This window comes from Bos javanicus, chromosome 24, assembly GCF_032452875.1.
Source record: "Bos javanicus breed banteng chromosome 24, ARS-OSU_banteng_1.0, whole genome shotgun sequence".
Lineage (NCBI taxonomy): Eukaryota > Metazoa > Chordata > Mammalia > Artiodactyla > Bovidae > Bos > Bos javanicus.
Genome location: NC_083891.1, coordinates 21,774,267 through 21,796,451, shown reverse-complemented (window position 1 = coordinate 21,796,451; position 22,185 = coordinate 21,774,267). Strand labels below are relative to the sequence as shown.

Genomic DNA, 22,185 nt, shown 5'->3' with positions numbered 1-22,185 from the left:
CAGACACAGTTTACCAAGAAAATAGAAATATACTAAATGTGTATACACCTAACAATTTTGCTTCACAGTATATAAAGCTGAAATTGACAAAGCTAAAACGAGAAAGGTAAATCTACAATCTTAGTAGGAGACTTATGCAAATCTCTTAGTAAAAGAGAACAAGCAGGAAAAAATGCCCAAGAATATAGTGTATTTGGACAATATGATTAATAAAATTACCTAATGGACATATAGATAACAGTGCAACCAATAATGGCAGGAAACTTGATTCTTTTTAGGTGCACCGAGAACATTTTCCAAAACTGAGCGTATGCTGGTTTGTGAAGCAAGCCTCAACAAATTTTGTCAGATTGAAATCATTTAGAGTCAGACTATGCAACAGAATTTTCTGTGTTCTATCTGTATTGTTCAATACAATGGACACCAGAGTCAATACAGTAGTCACTAGCCACATGTGGCTACTGAACACTTAAATTATGTGACTAATGAACTGTATTATATTTATTTTAATTAATTTATATAGCTACATCTGGTTAGTGACTGCTTATTAGCATAGACTTAGCATATGTTTTCATACAACAATAAAACTAGCTAGAAATCAACAGCATAAACATTTTAAAAATTCCCAAATCTTTGGAAATTAAGAAAAACAATTTAAATTACCCATGGGTAAAAGGAACAAACAATGGAAATTAGAATGTATTTTTATCTGGATAAAGTGAAATACAACTTTATCCACAGAGATAAAGTAAGATACAACTAAAGTCTTGATTAAAGAGAAATGTATAGCGTTCAGTGCATGTATTAGGGGGAGAGAGAAAGGCTAAAATTTAGTGATTTGAGTCTCCATCACCAGAAGTTAGAAAAAGAATATCAAGTAAATCTAAAGAAAGTAGCTATGGCTGTTTAGTCACTCTTTGTGACCCCACAGATTGTAGCCCACCGGGCTCCTCTGTCCATGGGATTTCCCAGGCAAGAATACTGGAGCGGGTTGCTGTTTGCTTCTCCAGGGGATGTTCCCAACCCAGGGATTGAACCTGCATCTCCTGCTTTGCAGGTGAATTCTTTACCACTGAGCCACCTGGGAGCCCCAAAGGAAAGTAGAGATTCATATGGGTTGTTCAGGTTTCTCATCATAATTTAAAGAGAAATACTCACCATATCCAGAGCCCTTTATGTCCTGCAAAAGCAGGAAGAAGAGGTCCTCAAATTCCTTACATAGGGACTTCCCTGGTGGTGCAGTGGCTAAGATGCCATGCTCCCAATGCTGGGGGCCTGGGTTCAAACCCTAGTCAGGAGGCTAGACCCCACATGCCACACCAAGAGCTCACATGCCACAACTAAAGATCCTGCATGCCACCGCAACAAAGATCTGGTGCAGCCAGATAAATAAAAATTAATTAAACTATTTTAAAAAGAAAAATCCTTACATAAGGAACCATTTAGGAAGCACTTAGGTTGACTTCCAAATGGAACAGTGAATCTACAAAAGGAAAAATTGATGGCGTCTACCTCATAAATCTGAAGAGAATCTGGGAGAAAGTTCTGGCAGCTTGTGCCATGCCATTGATGCCACTGAAAACTCGGCTAACGTCAGTGTCCTGTCCTCCAGACATACTGGCCACCAAGCTGTGCTGAAGTTTGCTGCTGCCTTGAGGCCACTCCTACTGCTGACTGTTTCAGTCCTGGAGATTTCACTCACCAGACTCAGGTAGTCTTCTGGGAGTGGGGACTTCCGGTGGTTGCTGATTCTAGGGCTGCCCACTAGCCTCTCACAGAGGCCTCTTATGTTAACCTGCCTACCACTGCTCTGTGTAACACTGACTCAACTCTGCGCCCTGTGGGCATCGCCGTTCACTCCAACAACAAGGGAGCTCACTCAGTGGGTCTGAGGTGATGGGTGCTGGCCTAGGAAGTTGTGCACATGCATGGCATCATCTCTCATGAACACCCACAGGAGGTCACACCTGATCTCAGCTTCCACACAGACCCAGAAGAGATTGAAGAGGAGGAGCAGGCTGCTGCTGAAAAGGCTGTGACCAAGGAGGCATTTCAGTGTAGATCGACAGCTCTAGCTCCTGAGTTTACTGCTGCTCAACCCGAGATCCCAGACTGGTCTGCGGGTACAGGTGCCCTGGGTGCCTACTCAGCAGGTCCCTCCTAAAGACTGGTCTGCAGCTCCCACTGCTCAGGAATGGGGAGGGAAGACCGCTGAGTGGTTTTAAACCACTCTCTCATAGACTTTAAACAGAACATGGAAATTAAGTTGAGGGAAAATAAAGTTTTTTTTTTTTAAAGGAAGGAAATAGTAGAGCATGAATTAATGAACTAGAAAGCAAACATTTTAAAAAGAAAATAAAGCCAAAGGCTCATTTTTGGGAAAAGATTAAATTTGATATTCTCCCAGCAAAACTAATCAAGAAAGAGAGAGAAGTCCCATATGTCAATGTAAGGAATGCAAAAGTGGCCATCAGCACAGATCTACAGTCATTACAGGGGTAATATGGAGGATGATTAATAATTTTACCTGAAATAAAATTAATCTAAAATTAACATAATAAGAAATATAAAATTTGAATAGCTCTATGTCTATTAAGGACATTATCTGTAATTTAAATATTCCCTATAAAGAATATTCCAAGCCAGACATCTCAGCAGGGAATACTTCCAGACAGTAAATGAAAAAAAAAAAAAAAAACCAAATCTCACACAATCTCTTCAAGGTAATAGAAAAAGACTGTACATTACCCAACTAATTTTATGGAAGCTGTGGATTATGTTCCTTACAGAGGAAGATTTCCTTTCTGAAACTAGAACAAGGGGCCAGCTTTCCCAGGGATGTTGACACACCCATCTCTCCACATCTCCGTAGAACACCCTTCAGGCCTTTGATCATTGCAGCTGTCAAAGAGCTGCAGCTGAGCCTCCAGGGCACATTAAAAGCAATCTCTTTCAAAGAATTGGGATCCAGTTCTCTGGAAGGCAGACTGAATCTATACAATATCATTTATAACTTACACTAATACCAGGCTGAAAGAATCACAAGCTAGAATCGAGATTGCTGGGAGAAATATCAACAACCTCAGATATGCAGATGATACCACTCTAATGGCAGAGAGCAAAGAAGAACTAAAGAACCTCTTGATGAGGGTGAAACAGGAGAGTGAAAAAGCTGGCTTATAACTCAACGTTCAAAAAACTAAGAACATGGCATCTGGTCCCATCGCTTCATGGCAAATAGAAGGGGAAAAAGTGGAAACAGTGACACTTTCTTGGGCTCCAAAATCACTGAGGATGGTGATTGCAGCCATGAAATTAAAAGACACTTGCTCCTTGGAAGAAAAGCTATGACAAGCCTAGACAGGATATTAAAAAGTAGAGACATCACTTTGCTGATGAAGGTCTGTATAGTCAAAGCTATGGTTTTTCCAGTAGTCATGTACAGATAGATGTGAGTTGGACCATAAAGAAGGCTGAGCACCAAAGAATTGATGCTTTTGAACTGTGGTGTTGGAGAAGACTCTTGAGAGTCCCTTGGACTGCAAGGAGATCAAACCAGTCAACCCTAAGGAAATCAACCCTGAATATTCACTGGAAGGATTGATACTGAAGCTGAAACTCCAATACTTTGGCCACCTAATGAGAAGAGTAGACCAAGAGTATTTTGATGAGTGCCGTACTATATATGTGTGTACTTTGTTCTAAAAATCATATTGACAGTGGCAAATGAAAATTTTTCCTTTGTTGTACCAGAAATATAGAGGCCTGGCGTGTTGCGATTCATGGGGTCGCAAAGAGTTGGACACGACTGAGCGACTGATCTGATCTGATCTGATCTGATCATAAACATAGCTCTACATGTTCATTTTAAATATGGCTGTAAGGGATATTTATAATTGCTTTCTCATTATTCCTCCTCTCTCTCCCTGCCCTAAAATTTCTCAATAACAGCACCTTACCTGACTTTCTTTTAGTAATTCGCTCTCTCTCTTTCAGGGCTACTGTTTTTTCTAAATTTGAATTTTGAGATAATTTCAGAATTATCTCAAACAAACTTACAGAAAAGTTGCAAGAAGAGTACAAAGAATTCCTATATATGCTTCCCCCAGATTCCCCAAATATCATTTTATCACATTTGCTTTATCATTATCTACCTACTTACTCTATCTACCCAGATATATCTCTCTATATATTTTAATTTTTTCCCTGCATTGTTTAGGAGTAACTTGCAGACAACTTACTTTGCAGGCAAAGGAGAAAAGGAAAGATATGCCCATTTGAATGCAGAGTTCCAAAGAATAGCAAGGAGAGATAAGAAAGCCTTCCTCAGTGATCAGTGCAAAGAAATAGAGGGAAACAGTAGAATGGGAAAGACTAGAGATCTCTTCAAGAAAATTAGAGATACCAAGGGAACTTTTCATGCAAAGATGGGCACAATAAAGGACAGAAAGGGTATGGACCTAACAGAAGCAGAAGATATTAAGAAGAGATGGCGAGAAAACAGAGAAGAACTATACAAAAGAGATTTTAATGACCCAGATAATCATGATGGTGTGATCACTCACCTAGAGCCAGACATCCTGGAATGCAAAGTCAAGAGGGCCTTAGGAAGCATCACTACGAACAAAGCTAGTGGAGGTGATGGAATTCCAGGGGAGCTATTTCAAATCCTGAAGGATGATACTGTGAAAGTGCTGCACTCAATATGCAAGCAAATTTGGAAAACTCAGCAGTGGCCACAGGACTGGAAAAGGTCAGTTTTCATTCCAATCCCAAAGAAAGGCAATGCCAAAGAATGCTTAAACTACTGCACAATTGCACTCATCTCACACGCTAAAAAAGTGATGCTCAAAATTCTCCAAGCCAGGCTTCAACAGTATGTGAACCATGAACTTCCAGATGTTCAAGCTGGATTTCAAAAAGGCAGAGGAACCAGAGATCAAATTGCCACCATCTGCTGGATCATGGAAAAAGCAAGAGAGTTCCAGAAAAACATCTATTTCTGCTTTATTGACTATGCCAAAGCCTTTGACTGTGTGGATCACAACAAACTGAAAAATTCTTAAAGAGATGGGAATACCAGGCCACCTGACCTGCCTCCTGAGAAATCTGTATGCAGGTCAAGAAGCAACAGTCAGAACTGGACATGGAGCAACAGACTGGTTCCAAATCAGGAAAGGAGTACGTCAAGGTGTATATTGTCACCCTGCTTATTTAACTTATATGCAGAGTACATCATGCAAAATGCCAGGCTAGATGAAGCACAAACTGGAATCAGGATTGCCGGGAGAAATATCAATAGCCTCAAATATGCAGATGACACCACCCTTATGGCAGAAAGCAAAGAAGAATTAAAGAGCCTCTTGATGAAAATGAAAGAGGAAAGTGAAAAAGTTGGCTTAAAACTCAATATTCAGAAAACTAAGATCATGGCATCTAGTCCCATCACTTCATGGCAAGTAGATGGGGAAAGTGGAAACAGTGACAGACTTAATTTTGGGGGGCTTCAAAATCACTACAGATGGTGACTGCAGCCATAAAATTAAAAGAGGACAGGAAGGACTGATGCTGAAGCTGAAACTGCAATACTTTGGCCACCTGATGGGAAGAACTGACTCATTTGAAATGATCCTGATGCTGGGAAAGATTGAAGGTAGGAGGAGAAGGGGACGACAGAGGATGAGATGGTTGCATGGCATCACTGACTCAATGGACATGAGTGAGTAAACTCCGAGAGTTGGTGATGGACAGGGAGGCCTGGCATGCTGCAGTCCATAGGGTTGCAATGAGTCAGACATGACTGAGCAACTGAACTGAAGTTGCAGGCACAGTGTTCCTTTGACATTCAGCGCAAGGAGAAAGAGGATTTTGAGCAGAGAAATGGTATAGTCTAGTTTCTATGATCTGGCTGCCTTGTGGGGAACTGAGTTAAGCAGGGAGATGGGGAGGCTATGGCCTGAGCAACTGGAAGGATAAAATTGCCACTTTATAAGATGGCAGTATAAGATACGAGAAAACTACATGTTTGGTGAGAAATTAAAAGTTTGGGGCATGTTAGGTTGAAGATGCCTAATCAATCACTGTTCCAAGCCCCAGGGTTTCTGCTCTTTGATACTGATGACCCTCTAAGAAGACTGCCTGCACCATCCACCCTTGTGGTTGCCGTGCCAGGCTGCAAGTGGAGGGAGCACCTGACTCCCCCTGGGTCTCTGGTCCGACACTCCCCCTGTGCTGCTGTGCTTTCTTGGATCCTGACTTCCCAGTGGCTGCTGCTGGAGGGGCTCAATGATACCACCTGGGAGTGTGGAGTTGATGTTCTGTGGTGGAAACTGAGGGGAGCCTGAAGAAAAGTCATCTCCCTCCTCCTACCCCATGGTGAGATGACCTAGTTCATACTGCGTGTACTCTGAAGATAGTGAAACTATGCAAACAGCTGTGCCTTGACTGTAGACACAGAGTAACACCCACTTTGTACCTTTCTTTTTCCCTGCCTCACTACCCACTTACCTTCAGTCATCATGTTCTGAGATTGCACCACCCCAATAAAGGAAAAGAACCCACCTGCAAATGCAGGAGACACAGGAGACCCAGGTTCCATCCCTGGATCAGGAAGATCCCCTGGAGGAGGAAATAGCAACCCACTCCAGTATTCTTGCCTGGGAAATCCCATGGACAGAGGAGCCTGGCAGGCTACAGTCCAGGGGGTTGCAAAGAATCTGACACAACTGAGCAGGCAGGCATGCAATAAAGAATTAACAATAAGGTTTAATTTTAGGCTCTGTTTTCTTGGGAACCCAGATTAAAGTAGGCATCAAAATAGAGATATCTGGTAGGCAAAGGGATTTATGAACCTGTAATTCAGGGAAGAGGTCAAGGCTAGAATAGATTTTGGAATCCTAGATACTAGTTGTAAAGACCTAAGACCAGATGAATTGATGCTTTTAAACTGTGGTGTTGGAGAAGACTCTTGAGAGTCCCTTGGACTGCAAGGAGATCCAACCAGTCCATTCTGAAGGAGATCAGCCTTTGGATTTCTTTGGAAGGAATGACACTAAAGCTGAAACTCCAGTACTTTGGCCACCTCATGCAAAGAGTTGACTCACTGGAAAAGACTGATGCTGGGAGGGATTGGGGGCAGGAGGAGAAGGGGACGACAGAGGATGAGATGGCTGGATGGCATCACTGACTCGATGGACGTGAGTCTGGGTGAACTCTGGGAATTGGTTATGGACAGGGAGGCCTGGCTTGCTGTGATTCATGGGGTCGCAGAGTCAGACATGACTGAGCGACTGAACTGAACTGAACTGAACTGAAGACCAGATGAGATCCTAGGAAGTGAACATAGGTAGAAAACCAGAGACTTGAATGCTGACCCCTCAGGCACTCCAACATACTGAAGGCTAGAGAGTTGAGGAAATACCAGCATTGAGACTGAGAAGACATGTCCCACAAGGTAGAGAAAAACCAAGTGTATTGTTCCTGAAGCCAAATGAAAATGTCAATTATGCAAAATACTGCTGACAGCTCAAACAGTAAGTTAGTACTGGAACCAGCATATGGAGTTTAGCAAACTTGATTACTACTCTTTATTTGGAGAATTAGTTTAATATTCAGTAATGTCACACCTCTCATTCCTGATATAATTTGCATCTTTTTTTTTTTTTCCTGATCACTTTGGCTTAGAAGTTTATCTTGTTCTTTTTAAAAAGTTGCTTTTGGTTTAAATAGAGTATAGAAATTGATTCCTTATTTTTGTTTTCTGTTGATTTCCAATCTAGTCTTTCTTTTCTTCTATTTACTTTGGGCTTAATTTATTCTTATTCTGGTTTCTTAAAGTGGAAGCTGAAGTAATTAAATCAAGACTTTTTTTCTAATATATTTCATGGCTAAAAATTTACCTGTAAAAACTGTGTCCCAGAAATAATTTGTTGAAATATTTCTCTGTTCCTTTCTCCCCTCACCTTGCTGCTGCTGCTGCCTGCTGCTGCTAAGTCGCTTCAGTCGTGTCTGACTCTTTGGGACCCCATAGACGGCAGCCCACCAGGCTCCCCTGTCCCTGGGATTCTCCAGGCAAGAACACTGGAGTGGGTTGCCACTTCCTTCTCCAATGCATGAAAGTGAAAAGTGAAAGTGAAGTCACTCAGTCGTGTCTGACTCTTAGCGACCCCATGGACTGCAGCCTACCAGGCTCCTCCGTCCATGGCATTTTCCAGGCAAGAGTACTGGAGTGGGGTGCCATTCTCCAATACTGTACTGCAGCTCTGTTCATTTTTTCTCAGTATTTTCTTTTCCTTTTTTTCATTTTGAATGATTTTTGCTATGTCTTACCTACGGTAATTTTTTTTTTCTAGTATGTTTAATCCACAATTAATCCCATCTGTGCTTTTTTTAAAAAAGAATCTGATATTGTAGCTTTCATCTCCAAAAGCTTGATTTGGTTGTTTTTCTTAGATTTCATGTTGCTACTGAGCATGTTCTGTATTTCCTTAGCTTCTTGATCATATGGAATACAGTTTAATAACTGTCTTAATGAGCTTGTCTAATTGTCACTTCTGGATCAATTTGAGTGGTTTTTCTTATTATGGTTGCATTTTCCTGCTTCTTTGCGTGATGTGAGTTACCCAATTTTTTATTGGATGCCAGTCATTGTGTATTGTATGCTGTTGGGTGCTAAGTATTTTTAATATATGTATATTCTTGAGCTTTGTTCTTGGATGTGTTTAAATTACTTAGTTTTATCCTATTAGGTCTTGCTATTAAATATCTTTCAGGCAGTGTTGTCTAGGGTTCATTTTTCTCCTATGGAGGTAAGACTACATTTTGGACCCAGAGTTTCTCAACCTCAGCACTACTGACATTTAAGGCCAGATGATTCATTATAGAATGTTTAGCTGCAGTCCACGGGGTCACTAAGAGTCTTAGTGAAGTCTTAGTGAAGTGAGCAACTTCGCTTTCGCTTTTCACTTTCATGGATTGGAGAAGGAAATGGCAACCCACTCCAGTGTTCTTGCCTGGAGAATCCCAGGGACAGGGGAGCCTGGTAGGCTGCTGTCTATGGGGGTGCACAGAGACTGAAGTGACTTAGCAGCAGCAGCAGCAGCAGCAGCATCTCTGGCCTCCACCCACTAGATGCCAGTATAGGTTCATCTCCTCTGGCTGTGAAAACCAAAACTGTCTCCAGAAGTCACCAATTGCCTCCTGTGAGAGTGGGGGGTGGGGGGACAGGAAGGTGTGTGTGCGCCAAAACTGCCCTCTTTTGAGAACCACAGCTCTAACAGATGTCCTGTCACTTTTAAGGCTTTCTGCTCTGCCTGATGGTACTATTCCTGGCCATTGAATTCCAGTGATTTCCCCCCCTAATTATTCTGGATGGTTCTTTCCTCTACCTCAGATAGTTTCCACTCAGCTGAATGCTTGTGAAGGACCCTCTACAGATCTCCAACGTTTAGCTCTCTTCTTTGGTACTCCACCCTGCAAAAGCTAGTCCCTTGACCTCTCAGGGCCCCCTGCTCCATCTTCTCATTGAGGGAGACTGCCAGGTTCTGCTTGAGTTCTCTCTCCCTGTGCTGTGGCCTGAAAGGCCACAGGCAGTGAAAGTTAGAAGTGTTAGTTGCTTAGTCGTGTCCCACTCTTTAGGATCCCATGGAACTGTCCATGGAATTCTCCAGGCCATATTGGAGTGGGTTGCATTCCCGTCTCAGGGGTCGAAGTCAGGTCTCCTGCATTGCAGATTCTTTACCATCTGAGCCATCAGGGAAGCCCCAAATTTGCCTCGCATTTCCCATTTCAGGATCTCCTCTCTCCTATTCTTTGCTTCTGATACATTTTGTCTAATATTGTACTTGCTCAGGCAGGTTAGATTTAGTCATCTTGGTCTGAAGGATTTTGTGATGGTTTTATAAAAGGATATTTGCATGCTAATTCAAAAAATTCAAAGAGAGGAAAACTTTATAATGCAAGAGGTAAGGATTACTAGAGCATGCCTTTGAGGTTTGAGGGTGGCTTAGACCCAACAGAGGGCAGCCTCAGGTAGAAGCACAGTTGATCCACAGTTGACGAAAAGTGGCACTAAGAAACGAAGATATGGACTTTGTTTACTGCTTTCTAGATTTTTCTTTCTGTTGTAAACACAGTATGGTAAGTAGAGACCGAGACAGGTATACAGAGTGCATTTTTATAGGTGTAGACACAACATAAAATTGTTACTGGGATAATACTAGGATTGTGGACTCATGGGTTACTTTTGGAATGCTTTTTATTTCTAAGATTTTCTCATGTAGCTATATATTAGTTTATATTATTACAGATTTACATAAAAATATGTAGAGAAACTTTTTACGAATTTAAAGAAACTAGTTGGGACACTTTATTCTAGTCTCAGCACCTACTCATTACACTCCTTTGCCCAAAACCTCTGAGCTTTCCATCTCATTCATAGTTCTCGCCAGTGGCTAACCAAGTATCCCATGATCTGGCCCTACTCTCCACCCTTAACTCCTTTCTCTGGTTTCACCCACTACATTCACCCATTTCACTCTGCTCCAGCCCCACTGGCCTTGTCTCTTGAACAAATCAGGCAATGCTCCTACATCAAATTCTTCATACTTGCTGTTCCCATGCCTAGAATGCCATCTGTAGTTTCCAATAGCAATAAACCCCAGGGCAGTCTTGGGCCTGAGCAACTTCAAATTCACAGGCCTGAGAATTTTTTAAAAAGGATCCCAGAAAACCACATTGTGGGGAGGTAAGGAAATGGAGGACATGGGAAGGAGTTCCAAGTCACATATAGGGGATGTTTGTGGGGGAACACCCTAAGAGTGATGGCTGGAGGTGGGTACAGCATAGACTCAGCAGTGTAATCCCCAGTCTGGGTCCCAAGTTAATGAATCTGTAAGAAGGATAGGAAGAGAAATGCCAAGGACTTGACTGTGTGATGTTTTTTATCTATAGACATTCCCAATGTGTTCAGTTATTGTTGGAATTTAAAGTACATGAATGTGCTGTGTGATGTAGACAAGAGTAGAGTAACAAATGGCAGAGGCTGACAGAGGCCACATCATGGAAGGCCATGCTAATTTTATTAACTTATGTAGTGCATAAAGTATAAGTCTAGAATTTAAAATTACAAAGGTTTTCTACAAATCAGTAAGAAAATACAAACAACCTATATTAATCAGGACAGAAACCCAATTCAATTATTTTAAACAAGAAAGGGACTTTATTGGCTCACAAAACGTTAAAGTCCAGAGGTAGGGCAGGCTTTAGGCACAGCTGGATCTAGGGCCTCCAGAAAAATGACATTAGAACTTAGATCTCATTCCTTTCTGCTAGCCTCTGAGTTTCCCCTCAGACTCTTTCCACATAGTACAAATTTTCAGGCTTACACAGTCCTTAGTTCGTGGGATCTCTGATGAGCGTTCTTTCCAAGAGTTCCAGCAGAAGTTCCATTGAGGGTATTCTTTAGCCTGACTTGGGTTACACGCCCATTCTTTAATCACTGTGGCAAAGGAGCTGTGGGACTCAGGAAGGCCTGACCTGGTAATGTACTCTCCTAAGCCACAGGGAATGGGCTCCCCACAATATTTACTGTTATCACAAGACGGGGAAAGAGATGCTGAACAGAAACAACATATATCCACACATAACTCAAGAGAAAAGCAGGTGAAGGATACAAACTATCCATGATAAAACTATAAATGGCCAATAAATATATGAAAATAACCTCAACCTTGCCATTAATCAGGAAAATGTAAAATGATCCTCTCTTTTTTGCCCATCAGATAAAAATTATCAAGTGCAGGTAAAGCTTTATGGGGAAATGAACACTTTCCATACAGTTGGTGAAAACAGAAAGTCATGAAGGCCTTTTGGAAGGCTAAGGTGGGTCTACTATCAGATTGTTCCCTGATAGACAATCTGGTAACAATCTGATAGACCCAACAATCTACCTTCTACTCCACTCTAAAAAAATACTCACACACATGCATAAAGATAAGAAAGAGATGTTTACTTTGGCAATGTAATAGCAAAAGAAAAAATAAGGGAACAGTTAAATAATGGTATTTTCATAGTATTGAATATTATTCAACCATTAAGGAGATTTAAAGACCTCAGGATTGGTTTTCGAGACAAAAAAAAAGCAAGCTGCAGAACAATACATAATATATCCTATTTATGTAAAAATGGCATTTATATGTATATGCATATTCACATGGGAATTATGGAAAGGAGATTAGATGAATGCATACTCAACTGTGGGCAGTGGAATGTGATAGGAAATGCTGGAGAAAAGGGTCTCTCTTCGCTCCTATATAAAAGTTTTATACACTGAGATGGTAGTCATTTATATTTTCATAATTAAAAATGGGAAAATGCAATTCACAATTGGAAATAAAAAGTCTATTTGCAAATAAAGTATAAAAAGATAATTCTCCTTATTAACAAAAAAAAAAGAGCAAACACATTGAAGGATTCAGGGTTGTTGGGAGTGTAGGCAAAGAGGCACTCTTAACTAGTGATGGAGTTGCAAAGTGGTACAATCTTTTCTCATGGTATTTCTCCAAATGTTAAATATGTACATTTCCTGACCCAATAAATCTGCTTCTGGCTATTTACGCTACAGAAATACCCACAGAGGCAGCAAAATATATACGGATGTTAACTCTACCTTTCTTTGTAATAAAAAAAAAAAATGGAACTAATGAAATTACCTACCAGTAGGGGTTGTCTAACGAGTTACAGCATATTTTTTTAGGCTGTGCTGTGGCATGTGGGATCTTAGTTCCCCAATCAGGGACTGAACTTGTGCCCCCTGCATTGGGAGTGCCGAGTCTTAACCACTGGACTGCCTGGGAAGTCCCAGTTATAGCGTATTGATTCAATGGGTTAGTATGTAGCCATAAAAAAATAAAAGTCTACATCCAAGTGGGAGGGAGAGGAGGCAATTTTCAGTGCAGTACATGTAAAATGGGGATATGTACCTAGCTCATATGGTTGGTGGGGGGATTAAGAGTTAATCCATGGTAAAGCGCTTCCAACAGTGTCTGTGTACAGTGACAACTGTCAGCTATTAACACGTTTTTGCTTAATTATGTATATGCCTAAGTCTGGAAGAAGAGCAAACCAAATAATTATTACTTGTCAATTTAGACCATAAAAAGATATGTCCTTTTTCATTTTGTATTTCTGCACTGTAGAAAAGTCAAACAAGTATGTTTTAATAGCCTTTATATTTGCTAACCATAAGATAAAAGCATAAAATTTACCAATCAAGGTTTAATAGCCATCATTCATTGCATTGTGAAAAAAAATACATCCCTGGAGTTCACAGAACTAGATTTGAGTTTTAGCTCTAACTGGCCACATGCAAGTCACGCGATCTCTAAATCTTGCTTTCCTAGTCTACAAATCTAAGGGAGATGGGTAGTGTCTAACCCAATGACTGGCATGCAGATTATTTCAGTACATAGAACCCTCCCTGCAACTTACACAAATGTGACAGACCTACTGCTAAATGATCAAGTGCCAACTGGTTGTGAATGTGGAGAGTTCAACCTCCAAGAAAATCAAAAGAAAATTTCGCAGTAATGAGCAAGTGCTCAGTGGCTATTGGTCAGGCATAAGCAGTCTGCTTGCTGTTAATAATGACTGCTCATTTGCAAACCCAACAGATGCCACTGCTTGGCAATGCTAGATCACCACTTCATCAAAAGCTGGGCACCCCCCAGATTTGCCAACTATGATCATCTGAGTGGACATAAATGAAAAGTCCAGACGAAATCACAGAGCACTGGATAACCAGAGATGGGGAGTACACAATCATTTCCCTTTAATGTGTATCATCACCCAGTTTTCTGGCGTCCAGTCCATTTTCCCCCCAGAGCCTTGCCTTAGTCTCAGAATCCTTCTTAAACAACACACAGGTATCAGAGATGACAAGACAAACTCACATTTGCCAACTCTAATACTTTTTTCTAAGTTCTCACATTACACCAAACATCTTTGGCATTTATGACGAATGTACCACAGGGAAGCTTCTTTGTATACAGGAAAAGCAGAAGATCTAAAAAACCATGAAACTCTGACCACCAAGAGGTTACTCCATTCTTACCTACTCTGATAAAAGAATTCTGTCATCCCAGCAGTATTCCAAATATGCCACTTCAGAACCTACTTGGAAAGAAGCCAGTTATAAATAAATCAATCAACCCAAGACCGTTTTATCTTAGAGCAGAGGAATTCATAGCTTTATTGGACTCTGACTTGTTTCCTCTTAGCCACAAAGAGAAAAAGACCCAAACAAAAGTCCCTACATATTCTTGTATAACTTAAAATACATTATATCATTACTACATATTTATACTTCAATAAATCTTAATCTATAAAGCACATTTCTTATAATTATCAAAAAATTCTATAAACAAGCTCCATTCTGCCTCACTTCTCCACCAGCTAGCCTTGCATTTATTACTCTGCTTTTTAACAGCCTCATGCAAATCGCACCTTCCATTTTTTAATTTGATCCAAGCACCAGATGTATCCCAAAACTCTGGAAATACGTAATATTTTTATTCACATGGGTCATTTTTCACACAATTATGCCCACTATAAAAAAGCCTTTTCTCATATTCTATATATTTTAACTTCCAGAGTTTTCCACTAAACAGAACCACAGTATTTGGGATTCTCAACCAAGGAGTATATAATCCTACTACTACCATGTTATTACTTTTATACATTTTTTTAAAAATGTGTTAAGACTTAAAATTAAAAAAAGCTCCACCAACTCTGACGATTAATAAACTAGTTGTTAATAGCCTAGTTCTTTTTTAAATAGAACAATCCATTCAACCTAATATGTTAAGTACAACCTCAATACTACTAGAGATTGATTAGTTTTTTTTTTTTAATAAAAGACCCATAAACTTCCAAACTGTGATAGTTATCTTGGACTCACCTCTGAAGATTGCTGACGAGCTGGCTAGCTCTTTGAGCTGAGTCCTCCTTTCCCCAATACAACACCCTGGTAAGAGAACTATGGCTCTAGGAATCTCAGAGGTGACCCCCCAACCCCAAGACTACTTAGATTGGGGTGGGGGGAGCGGCTAACTCACAGGAAACAGCTTTATACCAACCCCCAGTGACTTACAGTGGAAGAATACCTACCTACCCGTGGCAGGGTTACAGTACCTAGCACAGTGCCTTGTTGGTAGAAAATTTAATAATAAACCCATGGCTGCTCTGTTAGCTTGGTGTTCAACCCTTTTGTACCAAAAGAGTAAAATCAAAACCCTGATACCTTGTTCCCCACCTATCAGGGATTTTCCTGTCCTCAACAAAAGTGAAAGAAAAATAACGACTTAGATCTTCTTTTGTTTTCTAAAAGCCAAGACAGACCATTACTCGTTTACATTTGCCCTTCAACACTGCCATTCACTACAGATCCTCCCCTAGTGTTATAATTTCTACCTTCAAAGCTTTACAACTGTTTGTTTAAACTGTTCACTTTCTAATGATACATGAGTAGACATTATTTTCATGAGTGGGCTGCTTCTCAATTACAGGTAGGATGAGCTATTTTTGAGTTTTCCAGCAGGCAGATTATACCTAGAATAAATTCTTGATACACTTCAATTATTGGATCAAAGTATTTGTCAGTCTTCCCCAATCTAGGTATCCCAGTCACTTTTTGATGTTTTATCAACCGTCACTTCTTATCTGAGTTTTAAGGCTCATTTCACTCTGGTTTTTGGTCACCTTTTATCTTCTATTTTCAAAAATGCATATTCAAATTAGGTAAAAGGAAACAGGTAAATTTGGAAAAAGTGGTTTCAGTTTTCAGATTTTGTAATTCTTATGTTGCTTTTCAATGCAGAAGGGAATGTATCCTTGCAAAGAACATTTCGATGACCAAGATGACCAACACAAATAATGTATCTGTCTAAGAAGCAAACTTTGTAACAAAGGGACAAAGATCAGGTAGCTCATCATTAGGAAAAATAATAAGAAATATCACATGGAAGATTAGGCATTAACACCTGAATTAAGTTTAAAATTTCAGTTTCTAGGCAGGTATGACACCATTCCTTTCAAGATAATAATAGTGGGTAAAGATTTTCTACATTTCCCAGTGGATTTTCTAACAGTCTATAGGAAAACTATGTCATTTCATGTTTTTAATTTTGTCTTCATTTCAGAAGAAAAAGACCTGAGTGCTGACTTTTTTTTTTTAAATTTCTTAAACTTTCACAACATTGAGAAGTTTTTCTGCATTGTGTCTTCGCTGATGTCTAAAAAGATTTGAGCTTTGACTATAGGATTTCCCACACTGAACGCATTCATAAGGTTTTTCCCCAGTATGGATTCTCTGGTGATTGATAAGCCCAGAATTCTGGCTAAAGGCTTTTCCACATTCGAGACATTTGTAAGGTTTTTCTCCAGTATGGACTCTCTGGTGCTGCACGAGGATGGAACTCCTGCTGAATGCTTTCCCACACTCAACACATCCATAGGGTTTCTCCCCACTGTGGATTCTCTGATGAAGAATAAGGGCTGAGCCCTGACTGAAGTGTTTCCCACATTCGTCACATATATGCTGTTTCTTTCGGGAGGGATTTCTCTTTCTTTCAAATCTGCCCTTAGGGAAACAGGTTTCTCCATATTTAAAGATTTGAGGAACACCTATATTGAGAGTGCCGGGAACTTCATGAGATTCTCCTGCTGAAGGAATCTCCTGCTTTGGAGCTAGAGCTCCATTTTCAGTCCTAGCATCATCATCTGAAATAAACAGAAAATGTAAATATCACTTACTTCCTATTCTGGGAGGACAGACAACTGAAGAAAAAAAAAAGTTTAAAAAAATGAACTAGAAGTAAATAGCTTGTATATGTCTATAAACAGCACTATGAAACTGGTGATGATACTGCCTACTCTCAAAAAAGAAAAAAAATGAAAACAACTGATTATGAGATTAATGAGGTGAGAGCATGAGAACATATGAGGAATTAAAAGGCTGTATACTAGTGAGTGGTAGCACAGGGAGTGGGTTACACAATGGTGGTCAAAAATCGAAGGGTGGAAAAACTACAGATGTTTCAGAGTCTAAGTTTGTTAGGAGACACAGAGATGCAGCTAAGGTCAGGAGAAAAATAAATCAAAATTTGCCATCAGGGAGTCACATTGTTTTGCTTTGAAAAAGGGAGAAATTATATCAAAATACAAAGTGTAAGTAACCAATCTGTCAGACAGTGATTTTTCTAAAATGAGCAAGACAAGGCAGGTCAAAGCCAAGTTAGATTACAAGGAGAATACAGCAGTCCAGACAAGCAGCAGCTGAAGGTAAGCCGGGAGCATCCTGTGTTAACTTGGGACACGACACTTACAAATTCAAGGCCCTTTTAATGACTGAAGTTTTCCTATAAAAGCAACTTGCTGTATTTGGTATTTGTCATGGTATTAAGATGAGCTGTGACTTCTAGGCCTGTTAAGATATGCACAGTGAAAGAACAGCCTGAATTACCAACATGAGGTACCATCATCTACCTATAGGCAGGAGTGGTATGAGTAAGTCTCATTTAAGACCTTCCTGAAACTTCAAGCTTTGATGAATAGTTACTAAAGGGTGAGCAGAAGCACTCAAAAAACTTGTACATAGTGAGAAAGTCTGTAACAAATGATTAAGAAAGAGATAGAAAAGAAAGCTGACAAAGAGACACTGACGAGTCAGAGATTAGTGAGGTCTGAAGACTTGAATAACAGAGAAGTGAGTGTGAAGGTGACAAATGGCACAGAAAGAATTTAGTTCCCAAGTGTGGTAAAGACCAGAACGCTGAAATGAGGTGAGAATTATTCTATTCTACAGTTTAAAGAGGCAAGAATTAAGTCTATTCTACAATTCAAGCAAGGGAGAAGTTTGCCACCCAGGAAGATGCCACCTCCAACAACCAAAGATACTGGTTCTCAAACTTTACTGCAGAGAAGAACACCCCATAATTCAAAGGGGCAGAACTCAGGACTCATCTGGCTCGCACTAGCATTACCTTCAACTACCTCAAGAAATGATGCCCAAAGCAGTCGCAAACAAAATTTCATTTTAATTCCTATAAATATGAAAAAGAGATCTAGCAGGTTTAGGAATATACAGGATTGTATCAAAATAAATAAGTATGTGGCATTAACTGCCAAGATGCTGGGAAAGAATGGCATTAGTGAACAATCTTTCCATTTAATTTTTCTGTACTTATGTTGAAGAAAAACCAAAAAAGCTGAAAACTCTAAAAGATTTTGGTGATAACAAACAAAAAAACTAGATTTGAAGAAGCAAGCTTATTATACCAAGGGTACTAGGTAGGAAACTGGAATGATGTGAAACAGGTGGCAAATAAGCAATAGAGAGGGACCTGGTCTACCGGTGGGTTATGGCTCAGAGTAAGTCAAATGCCCACCAGAAATGGGGAGGCCTTCAAAGACAGACATAAAAGCAAAGAAAAGGTTGATGATGTTATGTTGAAGAATAAAAGACTCAAGGTTAGCAAACCAATTGTTATCACATAAGAATAGAAATCCTACAATGTGTCTATGTCTAAGCAATCAGGTGAAGGTGATTATTCCCCCTCCCTGCTCCCAGTAAAAATAAGCAGAGTTCTGGACAAAAGGGCCACACTCTCACTCTCCAGCCCACACAGAGTTCCGGTCCTCACCACAGTGCCTTAGGGAATGGAGCTCCCAGGATGCCCACTTGAGCTGGTTTTCCACAGCATCAAGCTCAGAACTCGGTAATCCCTGAGCTTCTTCTTGAGATACTATCTCCTCCACTAACACTTCCCGTTTTCGTCGCCGAAGAGAAACCTGGAAATGATAGAATTGGTTCAGTTGAGAAGGAATTTGATGAGAATCAAAACTAAAACACACACCAAAGAAAACATACAAAACATATGCTGCAGAGGCCTAGAGGGCAAAGCAGCATAAACAATAAAGGGGGGGAGGGGAAGCATAAACATAATTCTAACTTAGTTGAGTGGAACTAATTCAGAAGCTGTGAATACTGCTATGCCAGTGCTCCTAACACGGGAAACTTACTGGCTGTCCAGGGTCATCTAGTTCACTCTCTAAATCCTCCAGGACTGTCACCGCCTCCTCTCCATTCTCTGGATGATGCTCTCGAACCCAAGTCTGTAGCTCCTTGGGAAGGATGGCAACAAACTGCTCCAGTACAACCAGCTCCAAGATTTGTTCTTTTGTGTGTGTCTCTGGCCTGAGCCACAGACGGCAAAGTTCTCGAAGCTGGCTCACAGCTTCCCGGGGCCCAGGTGAATCCTGGTATCCAAACTGCCTGAATCTCTGGCGGAAAACCTCCGGGTCAGGAAGATGGTTCCAGGGGATACTCGACCCCTCTTCACCATCAGGATCCTCCTCCAACTTCACTCTTAGAATTTTTTCCTCTTCATCTGGAGTTGGGATGATAAGTATTGAATCCTCTTCCACTGACTGTGCAGACATCCTGATTTATAATACTTCAAGGAAAGACAATCAAGGCAAGATACCTTAGGGAAATACCCAGTTTTCTTCACAGGCACTCCTGAGACACAAGAAATGAAAAATATATAAATGACTAAACATTCTAAGAACCTGGACACAGAATGATTAAAGGAAATAAAAATGTATTCTTTTACTAGATTAAAAATTCCAATCAATAAATAACCTGAACCAGAAGTTTGCAAACTACAGCTCATGGCCAAATCTGGCCTGCTGCCCATTTTTGTACAATGCGTATACTAAGAATAGTTTTCACACTTGTACATGGTTGGAAAAAAATCAAAAGAACACTCCATGACATGTGAAAATGACATGAAATTAAATCATCTGTCTCATAAATAATTTTATTCATTTGTCACACTACAATAGCAGAGTTGAGTAGTTGCAATAGGCACTATAGGGCATGAGAAACTTAATATTTACCCTGGTCCTTTAGAGATAAAGTTTGCCAACCTAAGATCAACAAAACTTATTTCAACAATCAAAAGAATCTAAGTTAAAAACCAGCCCTTCTCAGTGTTATCTAAATGCATCTGACCCTTGAACACATTATCTATAATTCAATACTGGTGTTCCTTGACACACTTAGGTCATGTCACAAGCAGGGACTGCTTTTTTATTATCTGTTTTAAAAAATTTTTTTCACAAAACGTTTAAGGGTTATTTTTTAAATGTTTAAGAACTACTAGGACTTTAAATCTACGTTTAAAAAAAAATTCACTTGCTCAGGAATAGATAATAATGTTGGAAAAAGTAACCACTATGTGCCATAAAATTTAATTATTTTTCAGTTACTCTCCACCCCATAAATACCTTTAAATTAGGAACGACAGGCATTAATCAGCAAATTCTAGGGGAAAGAACTCTCGTTAACACCTTTGTGATGCAGATTCTTCCGCTGACACTGAATGACTCACAATCTCCACAGTTACTACCTTCATGGAAACCTTGTGCTATTTCTGATCCTTTCCTTGGTATTTGCACAGTCATGCCCATGCCATTGTCTACAACACCCGTCAAGAATGAGCCACGCAGCTGCTCAATGCACCCATACAGGCCCCAGAATATGAAAGCTAATTTCCAAAAACTTCCTGTAACCCTACCAAAACTAGGAATCAGAAAAGATCTTATCAGGTAACATACACACAAGTTTAATACAATACTCTGGAGTGTGGCGGCCTTATAAACATGTAGCTTTGGCCTACAGATCTGTTTCTATTCCAAGACCCTACCTTTCTACGGCTCAAGCATTCTATAGAAAAGAAATTTCTCTTCTTTTTACGTTCTCAAACAGCACCCTGGCAGTGGGATGTGAGGAGGTGCGGCGAGCGCAGGCCCGCGGTCCCGACCGTCTTTGGGCGGAGAGCCCCGTCCCAGGTGACCTCCCCACGCAATCCTGCAGAGTGCCGCTGCGAACTGCGCCCCCACCCCAACAACTTCAGCCCCCTTTCCCCGCACTCGCGGCGGCGGCTTTCCTCAGACCGAATGCCACCCGGCCACAACAGCAAACGAGCCTCGGCACTTCCGCCCGCGGCCGGCTGAACTACAAGTCCCGGCAGGCCCCGCGCGAGGCCCGCCCACTCCCACCTCCGCCCGAAAAGAATCCCAGAACTCTCCGCGAGATTCCAGGGCCTCGAAATAGAACAAAACCGGCTGATGGGGGAGGGGAAGTCGGGGGTCGCGAAGGACACAAGGGATGGAGGACTCTTCGAGGGTGCTGAAAGCCCTATCTGGCTTTCTGTCTTCCCTTGCCCGTCCCACAACTGCCGGGCACGGAGACCGCGGCCTGTCCCCCGCGCCTCTGGAAGAAGCCGAGGAAGGTTCCCGCCAGGCTTCTTCGCTGACTCTTGTCAAGCAGTCTGCAGCCCCCAGGCCAGCGTCTCTCTCACACCCTTCCCCCCTACTCGCGCAAACCTCGGGCTCGGGAACCACAGCCGCTTCGCTGTCCTCGTCCGACGCAGAAACGCCGCTCACAAGCCGTTTCCCAGCAGCCCCCGGCGCGGACTGCTTCCGGTCTGTGGGCCCCAGGAGGCGGGGGGAGGCGAAGCCCCACGTTGCCATGGAGATGCGCTCTGCGCCGGGGGAAGGGCTGTCCAACGACAATGACTGCTTTGAGGCTGCGCTTGGCCTCGCGCCTTCCTCCCCCAGTATCCCAGCCTTCTGGGTTCCGCTTGAAAGACAAGGAAAAGAAAGAATTCTGCCACTAAGACAGTCTTTACGGTTTCATAAGCCTTTTCACATGCATTATGTCATGTGATCGTCACAGTAGTTCTCTGAAAGAAGTATTATGAATATTTATGAATGTTAATTACTTTGTACCAGGCACTATCACCGTGCTTTACAAGTAATTTCAATTTTCACAACAACGCTGAGATAGTAAGAACTTTTGTTATTCCCATTTCACAGCTGAGATCATCGAGGCACAAGTAAATAGCTTGCCGAGTGCTCATAACTGGTAAGTGGGAAGCAAGATTTGAAACCAAGGCATGACTCTCACCTTTGCCAACTACTTGCTATGCCATACAACTTTATTATGACCAGTTTACTTGTCAGGGAAACAAGATGAGACTCTTAACCAAGAGCTTTGGCAGTGAGCTCACATTGAATTTGCAGAATGCGTGGTCATTTTCTGACTTGAGGCTTGACAGTTTA

At 41.2% G+C, this 22,185-nt stretch overlaps 1 protein-coding gene and 1 pseudogene across 1 annotated transcript; one reads left to right on the top strand and one right to left on the bottom strand.

Moving 5' to 3' along the window:
- Positions 1–685: 685 nt before the first annotated feature.
- Positions 686–14,906, top strand: LOC133237401 (small ribosomal subunit protein uS2B-like; annotated as a pseudogene).
- On the bottom strand, positions 11,196–21,560 carry ZNF24 (zinc finger protein 24). The gene is made up of 4 exons (XM_061399605.1): positions 21,448–21,560; positions 19,078–19,576; positions 18,699–18,846; positions 11,196–16,776 (listed from the first exon to the last, which is right to left on the bottom strand). The coding sequence occupies exons 2-4, from the start codon at positions 19,495–19,497 to the stop codon at positions 16,238–16,240; spliced, it is 1,107 nt and encodes a 368-aa protein (XP_061255589.1). The 5' UTR covers positions 19,498–19,576; positions 21,448–21,560; the 3' UTR covers positions 11,196–16,237.
- Between the last annotated feature and the right edge of the window lie 625 nt (positions 21,561–22,185).